The sequence below is a fragment of the Aphis gossypii genome, chromosome X (assembly GCF_020184175.1).
Source record: "Aphis gossypii isolate Hap1 chromosome X, ASM2018417v2, whole genome shotgun sequence".
NCBI lineage: Eukaryota > Metazoa > Arthropoda > Insecta > Hemiptera > Aphididae > Aphis > Aphis gossypii.
In genome coordinates, this window is record NC_065533.1 from 25,607,341 (window position 1) to 25,633,268 (window position 25,928).

Genomic DNA, 25,928 nt, shown 5'->3' on the forward strand with positions numbered 1-25,928 from the left:
AAGCAATGAAAAAAATTTTTAATACTTAGACATCATTAGTTATATTTGTGTTGGGTACCTCTATCCTCTACGGAGTAAAACTAATAATATATACTTACATATTATTATTATTACCTATATATACTCTATATATTATATGGTAGCAAAGCATAATCGCCTTATAGATTTGATTTCAAATCACTATACCTACGTCATGTTTCGTAGATATATAGGCCATCGACGTCAGCACAATAACATGTTTACGAGATTAAATGATATCTGATACCTATTGCGCAGCAGATACTTACAAATATGTGTAACGTGTACCACGGTTCAATCTGTGTCATATTATTAAAGCCATGGGCTATAAAACTTAAATATATATAATACACATACACATCAGACATCATATTACTTACAGATATACCTAGCTACACGTAGATACCGTATATTACCTCAATCGAATGTGTTTATTATTTTTAATCAAAATTATATTAACCGGCGTAAATACCTGCACATAGGTTCTTATATTATAGTACCTATACCTAGTACATAATATATATTATAATCGTCCGTCAAACATACTCACCTATTCCCCTACCATAGCTACTTACAAAACATATACCTATATAATATGTATCTTATACGTACGCTGTTATTATTATCGGATAGGTATCGATGATTTAAATATTTTATAATGTGACTAGTGACTACTCGATGATAATAATAATAAGCTATAAACTATACCTACGCGTTACGATTAATTATTTTATTAAAATATAAAATTAACGTTACTTCGCGCACATATACATATAATATCCCGTATAGTCGTGATGGTTCTGTAATATTTTGTAATGGCCGTTGCGAAAAAATGTAAGTAAACCCGATCGATTATTAACGTAGGTAGTATATAATATAGCGATTAAAAACTATTAACGTGTATACAACTTATATGGTGGAAAGGTTAGCGAAAAATAACGGACTTATTCGGTGGTTCAAATTGCGGGGTGCGGGTGAACTGCTGCAAAATAAAGAGGGGGTTAATTACTATTCGTTGTCTTCTTCTTCTATTATGTTAATGTTTTGCTTCCCTTTTAGTTGTGTCTTATGAAGTTCGGAGAGGGAAGCTATAGACTGCAGTTGAAATGCACAAGTATTCGATTAAAATATATAATATATATAGGTACTTAAGCCAATACAATTATAACATTTAGAAATTGTCATTATATGATGAATAATTATGATTTATCTAATGGATTATTATATATACCTACCTACTGTGCAGATGAAGTGTGTTTTTCAGACAAAAATAAGATAAATTAAGGGTTATGCGAATCGTTTTATGGTTTATGTTTGAAAAAAGGTAATGCATATTACCTACCTTTTTTTAATAGGTATGTACATTTAAGCGTGTAGGTAATAGATATAACAATCATTATTAGTATCATAACTTTTTATTATAACGCGTTTTATCGTTATGTGTATTTATTTTTAAGTATACTTAATTGAGTTATGACTAATGTGTTAAAAGAATATTAATTTTGATGATGTACCTACATACGAAATAATGATATACAGATATACCAATATTATTATTATCTTTCTTCTATATATATTTTAATAACATTAACCAACTATATGATGTTTTTAAGTCTAAATAATAAAGTTAATTTTATTAGCAACCCGAATTAAAGATATTAGTATATAATGTGCATTAAAAATACATCTGGGCTCACAAACTCCTGAATTAAATTAATCCTTTACATATTATAATATAAACTGCATAAGTGATATGCAGAACTGAATAATAGATAGTATAATATTTGACCATTAGTTAACCATTAATATTTTCTGAAAAGTGTTAAGTTTATTTAAATAAAATTAAGATGTTTTTTTGTTGTTGTTGTTATTTTAAAATCATTTATAAAATATAATCTATCAATATATTAGAAAACAATACAATAAAAAAAAATTGTTTAATTATTAGTAATAACTATTATTACTAATGATAAGTATATTATAATTAATTAGTTTAATTTAAGTAAACAATGTTTTAGTAATACATTTTATAAGCATATAAATTATTGCAACACGTTCATTAATAATGAATAAATATATTATAATATGCTGGTATAATATTATATAGTACCTATAAAGATTTATTATTTTTCAGTCTTCCTGCTACAATTTTTTCCTACATAACATAGTTTAACCGTAGCCCATTTACTATATTAATCCATCGCTTATTATTAAAAATATTATTAGTACACAACTATAATCTAAATCGGAGCCTTTATTTAATAATATACTATATGTAGACTATAATAATACAACAATGTTGTATAATATGATACAGAATGCGGAATGAAATGATATTCGTATATTTGCAGCGAGCTCCGTTTCCAAGGAAACGCGGTGGTGGCACATCTCATTACACACGGTCAATGCGACGAATTCATTTTATTCCCTACACAGCATTTTAGATTCTGAGCAGAGCGAGGAATGTATTGGTTTTACAATGATGTTTATTTCTTTTTTATTCTGTAAACACTTTTTCTGTCCTAAACTTGCTCAAAGGTACTAGTTTAGCATATTTTCTGAAAGGTAATGTTCTTGAGCTGGTACTTTGAAGAGGTCATTTTTCGATTTTCGAAATGATACTCGAAATAAAAGCGGTTAAAGGAGAAAAAATGTACAACTTCACGATTATGTAGGTAATATAAAATAATTACGGCTTTGTTTATCACCATAGAAACGAATAAAATTAAATAAAAAAGATCCTCTCGTCCGCTCCGAATTGTTTTTTATCGAACGCAATCATATTGCATTCAAATCGAATCCCAACAGTAAAATTACACTATTCTGTCCTAGGACCAAAGGGACGATGGACAAACATCCTCCACCGAAATGCGCTGACCTACTTTTTTTCCATATACGCTACATCTCGACATTTTCGTTTTTTTGAGTACGACCGGTCGATTGTGGTCAACCTATATAAGTTTGTATATGTATTAAATGGATTATTGTAGATATATAGATGGAACTCTGAACGCGGTTAACTTATTCGAGATCAATGTACCTATATATAGGAGCAGCTAGTACCCATCACATATTGTTAAATATGTTATATATTTTCTATAACTCTTGCAGAAAATCTAAAACAATGTCGTAGGTGTATTATTTAAAAAGATTTCTTTTCTCTTACATATATTATATTTTATATACACTTGGAAGATACTTATAAACGTATACAATTAATTGGAGGCAAGTTTGTGAATTCTATATGCATTCGTCGTATGTTTTTTTTTTTTTGTTTGTTTCTTCGTATCAAATAAGAACAATAGCATACAGTATGTTTTCACTTTTTCAGTGGCCAAAATGTATACTTTATACATATAACTATAGTCAAAATATCCATCAGGACTCAGCTATAGCTTATAAGTTTACACGCATGTAAGAACGCACATTTTGAAAATGTTCGAGAATATTGCTTAATATTTTTATTACCTATACTCAACTATTCATAAAAAAAATAATGAGATAATTTAAACATCATTTAGTGTCCCATACTGCTATAAGTATATACTTTTCAATACGTTTTTTTGAACCATTAAATTAATACATTTTTTATGCAACCCGGCATTATACACTTATTGTTTTTTGTAAATTTATAATGTTTTTCGGCGGATATAAGAATATCGATATTAAAATTATTTCAACTTTAGGTTTGAATTAATAATTTTGAACGATTCGTTGAATAATATCTATATATTATTGTGCACAAAATGAGAAAAATTATCGCAATCTTGGCAGAGATCTGATGATAAACTGTATTTAGTTACATTAAAAAAATATAATGAGTATGTTAATTATATTTTCTTTTGTTATATCTACCATTAATCGATAAATGTATACATGGACCATATGATTTTCGTATCTAAAATAATATTATATATACTATATCGATGAAATAGATAAATAAGAGTTAGTTGTTAGACTTGAAAATGAGTATAACGAGTAATATTTTTATTACGAAAAAAGTTTTTTCTTAATATAATACTTATTATATAGGTAATGTTTGACCATTTATAAAATTGAACATTGACCTTTTGAGACTTAGATCCATCATAGACATAGACAATAAATTTTTCGAGGTTTTAATTTTATAAGAGTGTTAAATAATACAAATTTAAAATTATTCAGCTCGTGTGATTCGCTTAAAAATTAAACTCAGGATAAAATACATCGGCGTAATACTATGATTATTTTTTTGTATCTTTTAACTTGATAATATGTTAGTTATTTGTAGCGTTGAAACTAACAAAATTATACACAATAACTGCTCAACGTTATATTGGTAATAAAATATATATAAATATATAGTATAGTCTATAGAACCTCAATTATCCGTAATCCGAATAACCGTCTTTTTCGACTAGGTAAACGTATAGTAAATTCAAAAAAATAATGAATACCTAATGTATCAATAAGACACTATATAGTATAATAGTTATTTTATAAATATACATATCATAATTATTGAAGAAATAATAAATAATGTGTATGTTTTAAAAAAAAAGTTTGTTTCTCGCTTAACCATTTTTTCGATTATCTGTCTAGGTTCCGTGCTGACTGTACTCTCGTAGACGGAGGCAAAAAATGCGAGTGTGAAGTCCTCAAATAATATTTAAAACTGTTGCTATCGTAGACATCGTCCGTAGCTGTATTATATTATTCATTCCTAAAATCTTGATAATGATTATTGATATACAGTATTGACTTTTGAGCATTTTTCTCGTTATAATTAATTATAGATTATGCGGTATGTTGATAATAGTTTGTATACATAGTACGATGATGAAATTGCAGTTAAAGTTAAAACAAATTTGGTATAATTTCAGATAATAAAATTATGACTAACTCTCCTAACGTTTGTGATTTGATTGTGCATCGTATATTATATATTATAGATAATAACAATAATATTTAATTATGTGAACTGTAGCCGTATCTAAATTGTAAGTGTATAACATGATATTTCTATTAAGTTAACACATTTTTTGTTTACAATTTTAAAAATTCTAATTTTTTACTGATTCTATATCGATTGGAATTAATTAGGTAGTATATATTTTAACTAGTTGAAATACCTTACAATTAGTTAGACAAATCAATACCCAAGGAGCGTACCGATACTTGTATAATATGATCAGTTAAGTTATACGCATGTATATAGAGAGAGATATATGCGTAACCATATACTTGGTTCTTGAGCGTAATATCGCGATATAGAAATTAATAAACTTTAACGGAACGTATAACACACATAGCAATACAGTTAAGTCACTTAAAACTTTTATAATGTAATATATTAACACGCGCGGTGTTTATAATTTGTGTATGGATAAAACTTCAAACAACTTGAGAAATTATTACACTTTGACTTATGGCCGCAGAGTAAACCATCATAACACGACGTCTATACCACACCACATAATATATATATATATACTTATTATAATATATAAATAGGTACGCGTATATTATACCTATATATTGTGTACAACGGTTGATATGGTGACTTCAATAAAACCTTTATACCTTCACAATAATGTTATATCTATAATAAACACGCGTTTGATATATTATTTTATTATATTTACATTTAATTTTGCAGTGCTCGATAGTTCTTTCCATTGTACTGCAGTTGCCCACTGCAGTAGTTAAACATGAACACTCATCGCTGTCTTGCTTATATCAGCAATTATTTAATAATACTCGAAACGTTAACTCTGCATTAATAGATAATTTTATTTACACAACGACCGGAAATGCTCAAAAGATTATAATATTATATATCTTGCAACGGATCAAAGTACCACATTATTATTTGATTAACCAAATCGATGTTATAAATAAGTTTTAGGTACACAAAATGATGTTCCCAATAAATGATAATGCCTAATATGCAAATTTATCAAATTATTGATTATCGATAATTATATATCATTCCAGTTAATATATTATGTTATTTGACTGCTATATGGACTTTTTTACCAAATTATTACATTATTGACGATAACATATAATATATATTTATACTATATAATAATGACTATGACTATGTCTAATATTAAATTATAGGCTGACTTATCTACTAATTAAAATTATAAGCTGATTAAGAGCTCAGTTATTTTTTCTTAAGTATATTAATATGATATAATGATATATATATATCATTATTTTTATTGTAATGACCCAACATTTTTATTGTTGACTAATTTTTATTAACTGAATATTAGTTATACAGCGTAAAACATGTAATATATCCTATTTAGTAAATGTATTTATACTGTAAAACGATTTAAGTCGTACGACGATCCAATACAATATTATCATAACTTTATAATTGAAACGACAGATTCACATTTTTTAGTATTTATTGTAATATGCATAGAGGTATTATAGGCACCTAGTTTTTTCTCACATTCAAATGCACAGGCGTGTGAAATTGAATTTTATGACAGTACATTTGTTGTTTTTTATATTATATATATGTTTATTGTTTGTTTATTGTCAACGTATAATAATACTCGACCGAAGGTAAAGTACATATAGCGCAACAATGACTTTTTTGGTAATCATCATAATGTAGGTGTGGTACCCACGTAAAGACAAAAAAGTAGAATTATATGTATATATATATAAATATATATGATGTATTTTATTTATACCTGGGAATAGCAATATCAGTATTAAATTCAAATTACTACAGAGTAAACGCACGTCTTATTTTTTATTTGTTTTACTATACAAAAATGTATACCTATATATATCGTTGCGTATTCTATGCACAAGGCGTTTTAATAAATCATATAAGCTTAATTATTGTAATTCACCCATATGCAAATAAAGTAAATTTACTATTAAAAGGTACTTTTTTTATGCTTAATGAAATCGTACTTTAATAAAAAAAAAAAATTCCCTAATCGACAACTTCGTGGGAGGTTTCTTATAAAAAATTTGGTCTAGTACTTGAATACATTTATTCAAATTTGGCACAAAAGTATGATGGTAAGTCGAACGAAATTTCTCAGTATTTTTAAAAACAAACGATGGAAAAAAACTAAAAATATATTTGTTAAAAAGTTAATATTATTAAAATGTATGTTTGATATTCATATATAATATAGTTATAACGTCTCTAATCAAAATCGTTTTGAATTGTACACACTACACGAAGAGTATATAAATTATTTTATACATACAAATATTACTATCTCATATTCTGCAATACGACAATTACGATGTTGGTACATTCCACATCATGTATTATACTATAACTATAATTAATTATCTTGGTAATTAAAATTAAAACTATATATTATATTATAATATATGTTCCGCAGTATCCACGCAAGGAAAGACAGCATATACTATATGCTGAAATAATTTACGACTTATACACAATATGTATATATTATAGGCATGTTAAGCTCAAAGTGCTTTGAAACAAAATGTTCATATTTTCTATAGCGTTAAACAATTATATTCTTTGTATTATTTAATGCATTGCATTTTTGTGAAATGTTTGAAATTATAAAACAATTTTAGGTACTATATAAAAACTAAAACAGATGAATTCGATTCCTCCGCCCGTTATTTATTTGAAACCTAATATATCTATTGGTGTAGATTATAATATAATGTATACCTCTATATATGCCCATTAAATTAGTTTTAATAAAAATAATTAGTTTGTAAGGCGTATTATAACTCGTCAGGCGCGTACGGCGATGTGGGATGGTCTCGTCTCTCGTGTTACCAAAATATGCGACTATATACATTACATATATTATGTATAGCTGCTGCAATTTCCCTTAATGGACCACCGTTTTTAAATAAATCCATCATCCATCTATACGTGAATTGGTAACCTATAGCTAGGTAACGAATTTAATATTCGTTTAATATAAACGATTATTATTGATTTTCATTGCTCTGCTGCACTGGTATATACATATATACTATATAGACTATAGATATACAATATAGAAGTCTTGTGTTATATAATATTTTAGAGTATATATTATTCCGAAAAGCTTGAACATAATTAATTTATAATATACGCATTGAATATGGCCCACACTCAAAATTACTAAAATATGATTATTTATATATTATAATATATAGAGAGCATTAGTGCAAAATTAGTGACGTCATTGTACAAAACATCAAATTATTTGAAAAACTTTTTTATTGCTATTATTTTCAAGTATTATATACACATGTATATTATATATATATATTTTTTTTTTTTGAATTACTTGTATAAGTCATGAATCTCTTACCATCAACGAGCATATATCATGTGATAGCTAATCTTTAAATAATTCATACATTTTATGGGTAATATAACTATAATCTACTATATATAGTCTGTGTAATAAAATGCAAAACGTATAAGACATATAAAGTATATCAAATTTAAATAATAATAACAATGTTAAGATTTAATACTATAGGTTTGTTGTGTGTAGTTCACAATTGTAGTCACCCTCCTTGAACTTTTATAATAAACATATAACTATCGATTAGATATCTATAATATACATAATATACATATCTATATGTATAATAGGTATGTATAATATGCATATATTATTATATAGGTACATTACAAGATAAATACTGCGCAGGTATATTACAATTTCAAAAGATGTAACATAGTTTAATTTTAATATACTTATGCTTTTATTATTTAATGATAAGTGTAAGACAACAAATTAAGAAATAAAAATAAATTATACACCTAACTTATAGCTATATATAATAGCTAGATCAATTAATAAGTGTATACAAAACAAAATCTAAATAGGTTTTCACTTTTCATTTACTCGCACTTTATAATATATAAAGAATATGTATCCAAAGTTATAATTTAAAATCATAATACGTTATTATAGTAGTATAATGTATACCTAAGTATAGTTGTACCTACAGTCTACAGGAGCTGCAGTTACATAAATTTAAAAATAGCTATTAAATAATATTTCTAATTTTATATAATATAATTATATAGGTATTCATAATACACACCTGTGGAGCTATAACAAGTGAATTATCTAAGAATACTTTGCAATTTATTATATTTTGAGAAATTTAAATATGTGCAGTTACCTGCATATATAGATGAATACTATATATTATACCTATTTATAGTGTTAATTTTTCAAGTGGCCAAGTGCATGAAGATTTTTTGTGTGTACCTTCAAGATAAAATACACACAATTATATATAGGTACCTACGTTTGTTTGTATTCATTAAATATTACGTTGTATAATAATTCTACAGTGAAAAAAACATAAGTATGTATTTATATACATATATATATATAGGCCAGGTATACACATAATATGCATATATATGCATTACGTGTATATATTATAGATATATGTGCATAGGTAGGTACATAAAAACTTAGGAAAACGTACATCTGTTTTGTCCTTGAGAATTTTCCGTCCTAGTTTTTAGATTTGAAGGTTTTTTCTTCTTCGAGCAGTATATAATAATAATTATAATTAGGAATGATATCATGTAAAAACAAGAAACACGTGGAATTTAAACATAATTTAAACGCGTGTGATTTCTTCCATAACCTTATCCTGCTGCAGAGCTCATTACCTACTCGTATTATGTCTTTTCCAAAATACGCATCATAATATACTTATGTATATATATACATATATATTTTTTTACTTTACAGACTACTGAGACTTGAAAGCAATTATGATCCTATATACATATATATATATATATGATATGATACAAGTGTATCATGCACCCTCTTACCTATATTTAGGCGACAAAACTTTGATTTATAAGTATATAATACGCATTATGTACTACATAGTAGGATTTAGATAAATGCACTGCGGTTTCCGCAAGCGAATCACCTCTTTTACACATTTGAAACAGTAAATCAACACTAAAAATGTGCTGCAGTGAGGTATAATATACCTTATAACAATATAATAGTGCGATACATATTTGTACGGAATTTGATGGCATATTAATACGTACTTATTATTATATGAATATATATACCTAAAATAAAAACAACAATTTTAAAACATGATATTAGATATTATTATACACCATAGATTAAATATAACACTAAATAATTTATATTTAATCTGTTTAAGGATTTATGTAGGTAGATATACCAAATTTTATCACGTGTTAATGTGGATATAAGATTTTAGTCTTTCGTGTATTTAATAATACTGTATTGATCTATGAAAAATAAAATTCCATTTAATAATATTTGTGTAGAATACATGTATCTCTCAGTACAATAATTATATTGTACTATTATCACCAGGGTATAGCAGGGTAGTTTTGTATAGAAAAGTGACAGAAATATACATATTATTATAGGTTTATTATAGGTCCCATCATGTATACACGTATCTATTAATACTAACTAAACTACAGTTAAGGACGCTTTTTACTCTAAAATGATGTTTTTCAATATATGTTTCAATTAACATCCCTTCAAAAACAATACAAATGTTCTATAAGCGTAAAATAATTGCATTTAAATAACACAAATTAAAGTTACCGAGTCGTTTATAATAGTAATTTTCCTTCAATATATTCATGTATATATAATGTTATTATATATATACTATATACTGTATGGGCGTTTTATTAAAAACATATACTATAAGCATGCAATAATAATGTGTAAATATATATAGGAACATATTACATATTATATAGTTTACTTATTTATAAATCAATTTCTTAATGTCGACACTATTTTAATGATAAATATTAGGTATCAAAAAAAAAAATTTAAGTTTTTTAGTAATTATTTATTATAGAATACCTTATATTTATATTTATGTATACATTTTTAATATCACTATAATGTATAGCTATAATATGTTACTGATGATGATAAAGACAAAATATAAAATACTTTTGTATATAATATATTATAAATTATAATCAGCTTGATTTTAACAAAAAATAAATAATATAATAGGAATAATAGCGGTGCATATGTTTTTTTTATGCATATGACGTATTGATGTATTAAAAAACGGTGTAAAAAATAATTTTTTTTTAATAGATTATCATTATACTTTTGTTAAACGCAGTGATGATGAAAATCTATATATTATTTCATTGCAAATAAGAGAGAATATAATTGATAAGAATTTTTTTTATTACATTTATTCTATTCTATTATATTTTTAAATACCAACTATAGGTGAACTGTACTTTATATTTTGCAATATATTTATGTATCACATGAAATTCTATGAATAGGTAAAATAAAAATATGTTTAATATTATTATATTTTATATTATTTACACAGTAGGTATATACATATACATAATATGATACAGATGACAGACCGTCTATACGTCAGAGTATACGGAATAAGAACCAAGCAGCTTATTTTAGAATTGTTACAGTGTCTGCAATATAGAAGAAAACTATTTTAGGATAGAAAATAGTATATTGTACACATATTTAAATACCAGTATTGTATCTATATAGACCTCAAAAACACCGACTACAAATCGGTTAGATAGTATATAATTTGAACGCTAAGTTTCCAAAATTTTTTTTTTTGAGAGGGCCATGAAAATTGTTATGTATTATACAGCGGGACAAGTATAGCAGTATACGTAGAGGACCGTTTTGACTGTGCAGCAAAACCATCCTGCTCTGCAGGAGTATAGATGGCTACAAAAGTGCATATAACATAAAGGCGTATTATATATAGATGCACTCAATATCATATTATTATGTATAAATGTACCTACATAGGTAAGTACATGCGACATGACGTGTCCTTCGTAAAAAATAACAAACGTACACATAATTATCATAATATAGACAAAACCGCGACAGTCAGAACTTCGCCAAAATCGTATATATATGACGTGATGTGAGTATAGACCGTGGACGCATCAGACGCCCAGTACGCGACACATGCACGTCCCAGCTTCTAAAAATATATTATAATATTTCGCCGCGGTTCGGGAAAACCGCGACCAGAGCGTCGAAAAAATATTACTCGGCGTACGCTATACTCGTGTAATATATAAGCGCGCACACGATATATATACATAATATAACATGTACACGACATGTGTACGGACGCCGCACAAATGGCGTCGGCGGCCGCGACGTCGGGTGGGCGGGTGAGGGGGTCGAGAGGCGTCGAGCCGTCGTCCGACACCGTGGACGCGGCGGGGGCGGGCGAGGCGGCGACGGTTCCGAGGCTCCGGCCGCGCGCGCGCCGCGGCAGGCGGGACGGGGGGTGGGGGGATCGGTTTTTCCGTGTCGGCGCTGCGGTGCGCGCGGCGGGCGTCGGTACGGCGAGCGGGCGGGCGGCGGGGGCACGAAAAGAATCGACCGCCGCCGCGGCGCGTCGCGCACGCTCGCCCGTCTCGTTGCGCGCACGCACCCACAACCGGGCGCACCGGAGAACCGCGACGTCGCTACGGCGCTAACCGGCCGCCGACGGTGTGGCGGGGGTGGGGGGGCGTGCGTGCGTGAGCGCTCCGGCGGCGGCGGCCGAGTGGGAGAGCGCGCGCGTAGGCGGTGGCGGGGTGACGGCGTCCGGGGCCGGGTCCGCCGCCGCCGCGCGCGACGTTCCCCACCGCCGGCGGCGAGCCGCGACGATGGCGGACGACCAATGGGCGGGGGACGCGGCGGGGTCCGCGCGCGCCGTAACCGCCTCCTTTACCGGACCGGTCCGACTGGTTGCACCCCGACGCGTTGTGCGACGACATCTCTCGGCCGGTTCATTGCGAGGTCGTCCGTCGAACGTATCGCGTCGTCCGTGCGCACGTTACCGTGGTCCGTGTCTCGTCGTCGCGTCGTCGTTCGCCGTCACGTCGCGGTTTTTTTTTTCCGTTTTCACATTTAATTATTACGATCGTCTCGTTTTGAATTTTTTTTTTTTTCGTTTAACGATCTCGTTTTTCACCGACGTCACACGCGCCCGACCGGCGTACGAAACGCACACGCGTTTCACACTATATACCTTATATTGTTGTACAGTTTGATCGGAACGCGTCGTCTATACGCGTATCGCAGTGCCAGTGCGCGTCAGTATCGTTTCGCGGGTTTTCCGTTTTGAAAACATCGTATCCGCAGCGGCCCGCACACTGCACCGCGGACGCGCGAGCGGTCGCACCGGTAGACGCAACAACACGTCGGCCGCCGGTCGAAATTGATTTCTCCACCCGACCGTTGTACCCGACAGCCATCACGCTGAATTACGGGGAGATCGGGAGCCCGTTCGGAGGGGGCGGCGGTGGTGGCGCTAACCAGCAACAGCAACAGAGGTCCACGGGCACCCCGTCGTCGATGGCCGGCGGTGACGCCATGGACGCGACGGCCCTGAGCTCGGGCGGACCGGGCTCCGGCGGGGGAGGCGGCGGTGGCGCCAACGGCTCGGGCGGCGGCAACAACGCGGCCGTCGGTGGCCAAGACTCGCGCGGCGGAAGCGGAGGCGGCGGCAGCATAACTCCGGTGCCGACGTCCAAGTCCGCGTTCATCGAGCTCCAGCAGAACCCGTACAACGTGCGCGGCGTCTATCACCCGCACCCGCACGCCCATCCACACTTTGCCGCTGCGGCCGCGGCCGCGGTCAACCAGCACCACAGCAGCCCCACGCAGCACCACGGCAACGCGGCGTCGCTGCAACCGCACCACCACGACGGCGCCGGCGGGTTCGGCAGCCCCAGGGGCGCCATGTCCGCGTACCCGTTCCCGACGATGCACCAGAACTCGTACTCGGGCTATCACATCGGATCGTACACGCCGCAGTGTCCTTCGCCGACCAAAGAAGGTAAGCGTCAAAGTTTAAGCCGACGTCCACTTATAGTCATGTATATATTAGAACCTCTGTGCCGAATCGTTACCGCGGGACTCGGGTTAAGGCTCGCGACTCCGGTAATGTGTTGTTGCTGGGGAGGGGGTGTGGTTCGTACGACTGATTTTGATTTTGATTTTGGACCCTCACTTCTGTATTTTGTAGGTATAGTGAAATAATAGGTATAGCTATCTATATACAGCTAGTACGTCTAGGACCTGCTTCTCTGCTAACTATCGAAATCGCGGTTTTTTTTTTTGCATAGCTGTTGATCCTTTGACTCGAAATATTTATCGATTTATAATTTATATATTATAATATATTTATATTATTCGTCGCTACAATCGTTATAAATGGTCGTATTTTTTACCTACGTTGAAAACAGTCATTCTATCGTGCACATTATTGGGTTACCTTATCTATAAATTATATAGGAAAACAATAGCCAATATTTGAAAAACGACAATGATGTAATCCTTCTACAAACGTTTGCACATCATACAAAACTAATGTTTTCAAATAAAATATATTTCAAAGAGATTTTTTTTAATCAATTATTCATAAGTTTATGAAAAAAAATGTTGCAAATGACTTAGAAATTTATAAATATTTTTAATATAATATCTCAATATACTTACATAAATATAAATAAAGCAGAACAGCACAATATAACTATATGTTTTTTTTATTGAAATATAATTATTAAATAAAAATCTATGTTGAAAAGTTTGTATATGCTAAATACTTCTAAAATTTTTAAAAATTCGTTTTGATATGTATATAGAAATAATAAAGTATTTTTCGGACAATGATGTGGGATAATATATTATAGCCTCTTCTAAAACAATGCGCGATAATCGATTTATTCAGTCCGTCGTCTGTATAAAGCGCACGCCGATTAGACCACACAGGCCGCATATAATATATATATATAAGTACCTATATACACATATATAAGTTTTCCCATTTACGAGAGTACCTATAATATTATACTGTGTGCCCATAAACATATTGCACGATCCGCACGATTCCGTATACTATCGTGAATATTATCTCATATCAATACGTCTCGGTAGCATATACTATTTTGTTGTATAGGCGTAGAGCATTTTTAGTCATTTGATAAAAAAAAATATATATGCAATTATATAGGATTAAAACATTAATGATGACGTTAAGGGTTCTTACTGCCGTCATCGTAAATGACTATCTTCGCGACAATAAACATTAACAATGTTTTTAGGTATAGAGTGAAAAGAAAACTATATGGTCGAATTATCTATGCCCATCATTTATTTACCTATATAGTTAAACCATTTAAACAAAATAAAAAATGATTACTCAAGACGGGTCATAAATTTAAAATACACGTTAACTTCAAGTCTTGTGTGTAAACAATTCAGAGCCGTGCCGTGGGGGTCTAGGGGGCATGGTTTAAACTGTTTAAAGGGGGCACCAAAAATTTTTTTTTAGAATATTAGGGGGCTAATATTTTGAATTTTACCCCGGGCACCAATCTTAAACAATGTAATAGTATAGTTATATATTACTATTTATTATTACTAGAATATAATATAGCATAATATATAAGATTTTTATGAAACGTTTCTGTTTATTGTTTCTTGGATGTAATAGGTAGTAGTGTTAGGTACTTGTCATTTTTTTTTTTTTAATTTAACTCAAAATTCAAAATCCAGGAGATAACAATATTGTAGAAACTATATACATTACTATAATTTTCTTCAATATGTTATAGGTATGTACCTACATTATAATAATATTATACTATGATAAACGCGACAAAAGGTATCTATAATAATTATGGCATTTCACGGCGTTCTCTCATCGCTATAGGTACTTAACAATAATATTTTCTCGATTCTCGAACATAGCAACAGTATAATAAAGTAACATATGGATCATAAAGTTAGGTGAAACATAATTTTATACAATGTTCACGATTAAATATGTGTAACTGCATGCTGTATTTAGATGTAAATTAGTCGGACCTTCCTGATACATATATTAATATATATTAATATTTTATATACATATTAATATTATCGGTAATATTAATGCAATAGGTAGAAGTTCATTGTAACCTATTAACACGTTCATTTTGCACAATATACTATACCAAATCTACATGGTATTGATAGTTTTCCTATATTCTCTATTATACATAGGTATCTACATACATAAACATATTATATACAACAGTATATACCGTATTTTCATAATTCCGCGTTGTTATTTCGTTTCATTTTTTTATATCGCTGTTATAATTTGTATAATAATATAATACATTAATTGTATACCTATCTATTATAGGTACTATTATATCGTCACAGAGACAAAAGTTTTAACTCACGTACACACATTGCAACGCGAGTATGAACATGTCCGCAGATGACAAGTGTTTTTCGAATAGACACTAACACAAATTTAACCTATGCACTAAAACTAAGAGCAATATAATGTATAGGTATTTATATTTATGTTATATTATATTGAGGTACTTATTGGAACATTATTTTCCCTCGATTCGTTTGTTTATACACCGGCGATGAGCTGCTGCAGTTATTATAAGTTCATTAGCCGAGAGAATTGTATTTATACAATATACATATTATATAATATTTATAATAAAATACGATTTAATAATTTATAGTCTGTCTCAGAAGAGCGCATTTTATTACATGTAGCTACGGTAGAATTAAATATTACGGCATCGAGATAAAATTTAGTACCTAATTATTGTTATTTTTGAACATTTTTACATAATTCCTGCAGTTAAAAATTCCATATAAACTTTTATTTGATCGCGCTCAATCATAAAATTATGTAATTTGAAAAAAATCTCAAAAAATCACCGATGATGAGGGAAGAACCCATTCAATCATATTTCATCGATATTATACTATTTTAATGCGAGACGATAACAATGAGATCACACACGCCACACGGAGTGGCCGGTCATATAACTCAACCCCAAGCTAATTTTTATTACCGTTTTTAATACATTAATACGCACGCGTGTTTAAATGTATATAAGTGTATAACTATATAGTTATGTACTAATATACTCGTATTATACTGTATAGGTTGTAGTGTGGGGGTTTTAAGTATACCTATATATTATAATACATACACCGCAGCAGCAGCCATCGTCCCCCTTTCACTCTTCGTCCCGACATCCCTATTATGTATATTCACTGATATCGCCCTATCCCTCGAATTCACAGAACAAAACAATTAGGTTACCTATGACATATTTTATATATACTTACTCGTCAATATTTTTTTAATATATAGCTGATTTAATGATGTCCACAGTGCTTTTTATTTGGTTTTTGCCCGGTATAAATCTTATTCATAATATTTTGTATATATAATTATTAATTGCATCTTTTCCATTGGGCATAATACTAGGTATGCGTTTTATGCATTTTTGTTCATAAATCATAAAAGTATAATGTGTTTGACAAACGTTTCAAAATAAGATTTTTTATATAATTTTATAGACTGTTTCAAAATGTAATGTACCTACAATGATAAATTATACTTAAATTGGAATAATTGGATCACTTTTGTTCTGAATTATATTGATTATTAGACAGTAATTTAAATAGTAGAACAAAACTGTTCAATTGTTTAGGTATAGTGGCTATAATATATATATTTATGTCTATGCTTATTTGCCTTAAACACGTTTAAATACATGTAAAATAATAACCACTATATTGCAGTATTGTACTTACTTAAACTTGTATGCCTACCTTGTATTTTAATTTTCAACATAAAAGCAAATATTAATATGACATTTTTTAACCCTAGTTCAAACATGATATAGGTAGATACCTCTATCCTATATACATATATATATATATAAGGTGTCAATCGTGATAATTAAATATCGTTTTCTATTCATTATATAATAATTATACGCATACGTGTGTGGGTGCGTAACATAATAAATCATATCGAATTTAATTCTAAACAGCTATTATATAGCTGTATAGGCGTATATAATTTATATATATATATTCACATAATGTTATATTAGGTATTATTTATATTGTAACGGTCGATTAATCGAAACCACGGTGGCTGCGGTTTTCAAATTTCATATTTTCATTATACGCCGCCAAGACGACACGATGACAGATTGCCAGCAGCAAAGATTTTAATAATACATCGTTTTTTATTCATAAAATCAGACCGCATGTTCAATTACGTAGATGTCGTTAGTGATTAAAATCGATACTGTATGGAAAAATATTACATTGATTCCCAAGAGTTATAAACAGCTTCTGCGCTTTTTGTTAACACGTAGATAAAAATATTATCTCAAATAAATAATAAATTTACATTTTTTTTATAAGAAATTATCACATTAAATAATATAATATATTAGTTTTACATATATAAGTAACGTAATATAATATAGCGAATATAATATTCAAGGTTGCAGAGCTCAAATGTAATTTTAGTCACTTTCCATTCTGTTAATATGTTTAAATCTTGTCGCTTAAAATATTAGGTAAATTATAATATACCTACTCATTAATATTATCACATTTTCTGAAAAAAAGTATAACTTTCAATAAGTGATCAATCCGATTTAAAATATACCTATTATATTTTTTTATTTTTAAACTTGTTCGAAAACTATTCATTTTTAAAATAAGTATTACTATAAATATATAATTATTAGTTTCTATATACATATCTACAAGGCTGGGCAAGTTAACTATTTTTTTTAACTCGTTAAGTTAAGTTAATATAGAAAATAGTAAGTTAAGTTTAAAGTTAAAAGTTAATTCTATTTTTTTTTTAACTTGCAAAAGTTACAAGTTAATTAGAAAATAAAAGTAACTTAACTTAGTTAAAAATAAGTTACTTTTTTTTTTAGTATAAAATTAATAATTATACCTGCCTACCTTTTTTTAAGCTAACAAATAACATATTAATGAAGAGGTTACCCCTATAAAATTTCCGTTTATAATTAACTTTATAGTTATATAATATTTTCTGTGAATATGCAATATTATGTCATATGATAATTATTTTTATAAATTATTGTCTAATAATTATTAATTAATATATTTAAAATTTCAGATTTTTTTTTTTTATAAAATTAATTTGTACAAAATTGAATTTCTTTTAAATCTGTGGTTTAGGAAAAAAATTAACTTACCGTACCAATAAAATTAATTAACTCGCTAGTTACTGAATAACTTCGGAAAAAATGTAACTCGTTAAGTTAGAAGTTACTTCTAAAAAAAAAAGTAACTCGTTAATTAACTTAGTTAAAAGTAACTTAACTTTTTAACTTAACTTTAACTTATTAACTCGTTAATGCCCAGCCTTGCATATCTATATGTAAAATGAAGTAAAATGTTTTACTACAAAATCTGTAAGATAACAAAATACAGACAAAAGAATTTATATTGGACAGAGTAAAATTATCTTTATAACTTGTAACTGTAATACTCGTTTAGCTTACGTTGCATTATAAAATGGGTAAAAAATGATTCGATATAACAGCTAGTTGATTAGTTAAGTATAGTATAGCAAACTTTAATAGTATAATAAAAAAAGTCGGCAAGTGGGTACCGCTCTGCTGTACATTAGGGGGTGGGGTAGACCTCGGACTAGGGTAGATTAAATTTGAATGCAATGATAAGTATCATTGTATACGAAAAACGATTCTGAACGGAGATGATTTGTCAGTCTATAATATATTATAATTAAATATTGTCATATATTCTATTTTGAAACAAATATTCCGATTTCATAAAAATTTAAAACTCAAACGCTCAAAACATTTTTCCTATAATGACTCTTAAAATTTTCTCTATAGCTTTTTGAAGCAAAACTTATGGAAAATCTTGTATTAAATTTTCTACTCTTAGCTACCTATACAAACAATTTTATGAATTTTGAACTACAAAATAATTTGCAAATATTCATGATTTTGACGAATTTTCGTCAAAATTTGAACTTCAAATGCTAATAAAAAAAATTGTGCCTATGTATTCTTATAATTTTTTAATCACTATAATAATAACTTATGAGGATTTTTGTATTAAATTTTCAAGTATTTTGATAGGGCCAAAAAGATTTTATCGACACATAAAAAAACAATTTTCAGAAAAATTGAAAATTTCAGTTGTCTATAAGTAGCTCAAAAAAAGTCAAAATATTTTGAAAATTAAATCACGTAAAGAAAACGCGAATCTTAATAACTGGTAAAATTTTCAAGTATCTACGACTTATACTTTTTGAATAATAACAAATATTTAAAATCGTTTGAGGATAAATCGTTATCGTTACGCTATTTCGTTAAAATTTAAAATTCAAACGCACTTAAAATTTTTCCTATAATGATGCTTCGAGTTTTCTCTATAGATACTTGAAGGTAAACTTATGGAAAACTTAGTGTTGTATTTTTAATCCTTAGTTATAAACACAAAAAATTTTATGATTTTTCAACTTCAAATAATTTGCAAATATTCATAATTTTGACGAATTTTCGTCAAAATTTGAACTTCAAATGCTAATAAAAAAAATTGTGCCTATGTATTCTTATAATTTTTTAATCACTATAAGAATAATATATGAGGAACTTTGTATAAAATTTTCAAGTATTTTGATAGGGCCAAAAAAATTTTATCGACCCTTCAAAAAAAATTTTTCAGAAAAATTGAAAATTTCAGTTGTCTATAAATAGCTCAAAAAAACTCAAAATATTTTGAAAATTAAATCAAGTAAATAAAATGCCAATCTAAATAACTGGTAAAATTTTCAAGTATCTACGACTTATACTTTTTGAATTATAACAAATATCAAAAATCGTTTGAGGCTAAACCGTTATTTAACGCGGTTTTGTAAAAATTTAAATTTCAAACACTCATAAAAATTTTTTGTCTGAATCCGGTAGAGTTTTTTTTACAGATATTTGAAGAAAAATGTATGGAGAACCTTGTACCAAATTTTCAAAACTTAGTTATAAAAGAAAAAAATTTTATGATTTTTCAACTTCAAAATTACTTGCAAATTTTCGCGTTTTCGACAGATTTCGTAAAAATTTGAACTATAAACTCTTATAAAAAAAATTGTGACTAACGATTTTTAATTTTTTTTAGCTACAATAAAAACAACTCATAAGGAACCTTGTATTAAATTTTCAAAACTTTTTGGTCATCCAAAAATTTTTTATCGACACTTTAAAAAAAATTTCTCAAAAAAATCGAAAATTTCAGTGGTCTATAAATAACTCAAAAAAAGTCAAAATTTTTTGAAAATTTAACTATATACAGATACCACTGACATTAACATTTGGTGAAAATTTCAAGTATTTTCAGTGATTAGTTTTTGAATTACAACCATAAAAAAAATCGATTTGGTCGAAAACTGGTTTTGCGTAAAAATTGCCGTTTTTTCCGTCATTTTTTTTTTGTTTTTCTCGATTTTTTTGAAAACTGTTGGAAAATGTTAACTTTTTACCTCTATAATGCACCAAGGATATTCACTTTTACATCGGAAACCACCCCCATTGTTTGAAATTGGAGCATTATTTCGACTAGTTATGCTGTACACAGACACAAAAAAAAAAAAAAAACAAAAAAAAAAAAAAAAACAAAAAAAAAAACATACATCATTGTAAAATCAATACATTCTTCACTCCGTTCAGAATCTAAAATAATGAAAAACATTATTCGACTTATAAACTATTTTTGTGCCCTTCACTGCATCGTATATATGTATAATATTATGTATAGGTACCATTAGATGAATTCTGATTCACAATTGTACGAAGTCGTTGTAAATCGCTTAAAAATTATCTACTCAGATAATTTAACATATACTAATATAATATTTTAACAAATATATAACATATAAATTCTTATATAATATAATACATGTACATATATTATGTGCATTTTATATACGTATTCCGTTTAGTAGTCTATAAATACGGCTTGTAAATAAATCAAACGAATTAATAATTAGACCTATATTCGATACAATAGCTAGGTAGGTATATGATATTTCGATCTTTACAGACACCGCGCACCGCTGAGTTATAGCTTATATGATATTATAGGTATATTATGTATTTACTCACCTATTATTACCCATGTTTCTATACATATAATAATGTAATTTCTTTAAATCTGCACCGCGTCTATTTATGTTTATGCGATGACAATATTCTCGCGAATATAATATCATGTGGACTTATTTTTTTTTTTTATTTTTAGTAGCATTATCATACATGTAATATAACGTGTACCTGTATATATTTTTTTGGAAAACGAAACAATACCTATGCACGTCGTCTTTTTAAGCGCACACACACAATATACCGTTCACATAACATTATTGTGTTGTATTGTATTATGATGCGCGTCGCTTGCACGGCTATTCCGTTCGATTTACGTGCGCATAGATATAATATGTATATGTATAATAATATTTCATACATATTATATTATATACGTATATGTCTGTGCTCATACGGACAAAAAAAAAAATAAAATGATTATACATTTTCGGTGTGACCGTGGCCCGCTATAACATTTACCTATGTATAATATTGTGTACGCGTATTATTGGCATATATATTATATTGAAATATGAATATATATAGACAGGCGCTGCAGAGTTCGGCACACTCCACAAAAATATCTGCTTTTATAGTTTTCGCCCGCGTGTGTATTGTACATGGTTACGAAAATGTTGCTATTGGTGACTGTTGGCAAAAAAAAAAATTAAATAATATACCATGTCGGCCGTGCGAGGTCTGTGTTTTGTGCGATAGGGTGGCGGCGGACAGCAACCACCGTCATATCTATATAGAATATATATATAAACACCCCCACGTGTACTTATCTATATATAATATATATGTGTGTATACGTATACATAAAGCTCAGAGCGCTCATATATATGAAAACCGCGTGAAATGCATTAAATTTGTATGGTTTACACCAACTATACAATATACAGTTATATATAGCTGGTATAGGTACTAACATATTATTTTATAGTCATTTTGATTAAAAACTCATCGCGCTATACAAAATAATAATTTGTATTTTAATATTATATGTATATATATATTGTATTTTTCTGCTTATTGAAAATTCGTATTAATTATTGTGTACGTGTACTTATCTTATATAGATACAAAGTTGGTACGAAACTAGCGTATTGCGAAATAGGTATATATTTCAGTCAAACTTAACTGCGATCGGATACGACAAGAAATAATATTACTCGCGATGTTTTATTGTTTGATTTTCTTGTTCTTATTGCATCAGATATATTCTAAGCAATCGTGTTGGAGTATTTAATCACTCGGTCGACGCAAGAGCAAAGTAGTACACTAAAACTGTATTCACAATATAACCAACCGTTATTCGACTTATATGATAATAAAAAAAAACCGATCGCGAGATTTAACGATGTCCATGTTTGTACGGATAATTATAAGTCATAATTTTAATATAAAACGCATTATCGGTCGATTAACGACGGAGAATTAATAACGAGTGTAAATAAAAAGATTAACTTATCTTTGTAAGACGTACCGTTTTAAAGGTCAGCAATTATTAAAATGTCACAACCACATAAAATTAATATGTAGCATGCTGAATGTATATAAAATTCAATTATATTATATTAATGGTTCTAATCGTGCATACTTGGATTTCGGTAATATCTATACATTATAATATTATATACTGCATTATTCTATATATTATGTTAGATATAAGAAACCAATAATATTATATTTCGAATTGAAATTTGTCTTTCTACTGCAAAATGCAAATACCTCCTACACGCCATTTTTATGTAATATTATTATATCAAGTTCAAATTATCGATCAGATGTTTTTTCATTTTTATTATTCAAACAAGAAAACAAATTCGATAAAAGTATAAGTTTCTAAGTTCGTTGGCTTTTTGTGTAAAGTTGTTTTGTTCATAACTTAAATATAATAAATATATACATCTATATAGGTACTGTACATTTATTATAAATTTAGCTAGGTAGGTATTATGAGAAAAATGAGCGTAAACATATTTTTCAAGACGCAGATAGACTATATAGAGTATATAATTTTATACAAGGAAAATAGACATTATTGGCACACACCCACATTAAAATAAATAGTAAATTCAAAGCTCTTTGCTTATTCATTAGTTCATTACAATAATATTATGTTATATATAGGTATAAATCTAAAAAAAATATATAAAATATAATATTTTGTTTTGACAGATTTCTCTTACCGTGGGTCACAGCAATAAAATAATATATAAGAACTTCGCAATACGCTTTTTTTTTAAATTTTAAATCAGAACGAATTTGTGTGCCTAAATACAGCTACTATATTTATATTATTATTATTATTGTTATTGTTATTATCATCATCGTCGTCGTCTTATATAAAAGACACCGCTGCAGTTTGGCTACTGCAATTACATTAATTTGGTATAACGCGAAAACCATAAAAAGTAGGCCGACAAAATTGCAATTTCCTGTATATTCTAAACTGTCTTATAGGTATACACAGTTTAACTGAAATACGCGTTATTCGATTGCAGTCAAAGATAACGTTTCTGTATAGTTTTTCTAGACGTTATATATTATATAAATAATAGTTTCTATATTGGGTAGCTTCGTACGTGCAGTTCTATATTTTGTGGATAGGGAGAGAAAAAAAGATGTAAAATTATTTTAGGTATTACTATAATATCATGTAGCTTATTTTTCTGCACAGAAAACTATAATTATTTTTTGGTTCAAAATATAAACTATAAATATTGTAACTACACATAATATTATTCGCAATTACAACTCAAGGTATAATACGCGCGTATTTTATAATCTATACTGAAAATTTTGTAAATGTATAAGAACAAATATAATTAAAATGTTGTGTGACAAATCTAAGTAAATCTAAATCCGCTCTAACATATTATAATCATATGTACATCATATAAGTTATATATTCTCATAATTTTAACTAGTTTTGAAATAAAATAATAATATATATGCGGTCATAATATAATAATATCGTCGTCGTCAACTTCGTTTGATTAAAATTATGTATTGATTTAGTTCAATATCGCGTTGTTCTGTCCGTTCCGAGAAACCGGCCTTCTCAATAAAATCGAATCTACTAAATAATCTAAAAAACCGATTGATTTACGTGTCTATGAAATACATCGTGCCACAATAGTATAATATTAATACGTATTATACTGTATATAATAATATATTGTAATACATTAATTTATACATTTTTATGACATTTAAAAAAAACTATTATCTATTATATTTAATTGAAGAGCTTTGGTAAATCGTTTCTGAACTTCGTTTTTTAAACAAAACATACATATTAGGCGTTGATTATTATTTCATTATTATGTTTGAATACATTATCGAAAATCGATATGATTTAACACAATGACGCACATTATTATATACGTATAATCATAATATATAATGACCTTAATTGCCGGGAAAATTATCCACATCATAAATATCACTATTACATAATAACAATATTTAGATGTACTGAAAACCGCGTAAACTGGCTGTCATGTATATTATAATGTGATCGTTGTCTGTCGTTATTACTTATTATTAAATATAATACGTTACCTATTTTCGGGGGAGTATAACGGCGGTGATAATGAGCTTTAATTACTTAATCGACAACGTTAAGTTTATATACAGTCGAAAACAATTTCGTAAAATATTACCTATACAGTGGCCGGCCGCGGATTAACTTGTATTACACACGTGCAATATCATATATTTAGGTATAGGTGCATATAAGTAGGTATAGGTATGATGTACACCTCGATGAGTATTTTATTATTATATTACACCGCACACGTGCCCCGAGGGCTTCGCTCATTATCTCGTAAAAACGCTCAGCTAATTTTTTACTATTCTTTTAATCCTGTGCCTGGTTAGCTATTATATATATAGCTACTTTGATCAACGAAACGAT

General features: G+C 29.4%; 1 protein-coding gene across 1 annotated transcript in view; it reads left to right on the forward strand.

Annotated features, from left to right (window-relative positions):
* The first annotated feature begins 12,790 nt into the window (after positions 1–12,790).
* LOC114130361 (homeotic protein distal-less) overlaps positions 12,791–25,928 on the forward strand; it is a 104,978-nt gene continuing 91,840 nt past the window's right edge. The window contains exon 1 of the mRNA XM_050205251.1: positions 12,791–13,863. Within this exon, the coding sequence (XP_050061208.1) occupies positions 13,380–13,863 (484 nt within the window). The 5' untranslated portion in view covers positions 12,791–13,379. The remainder of the gene's footprint in view (positions 13,864–25,928) is intronic.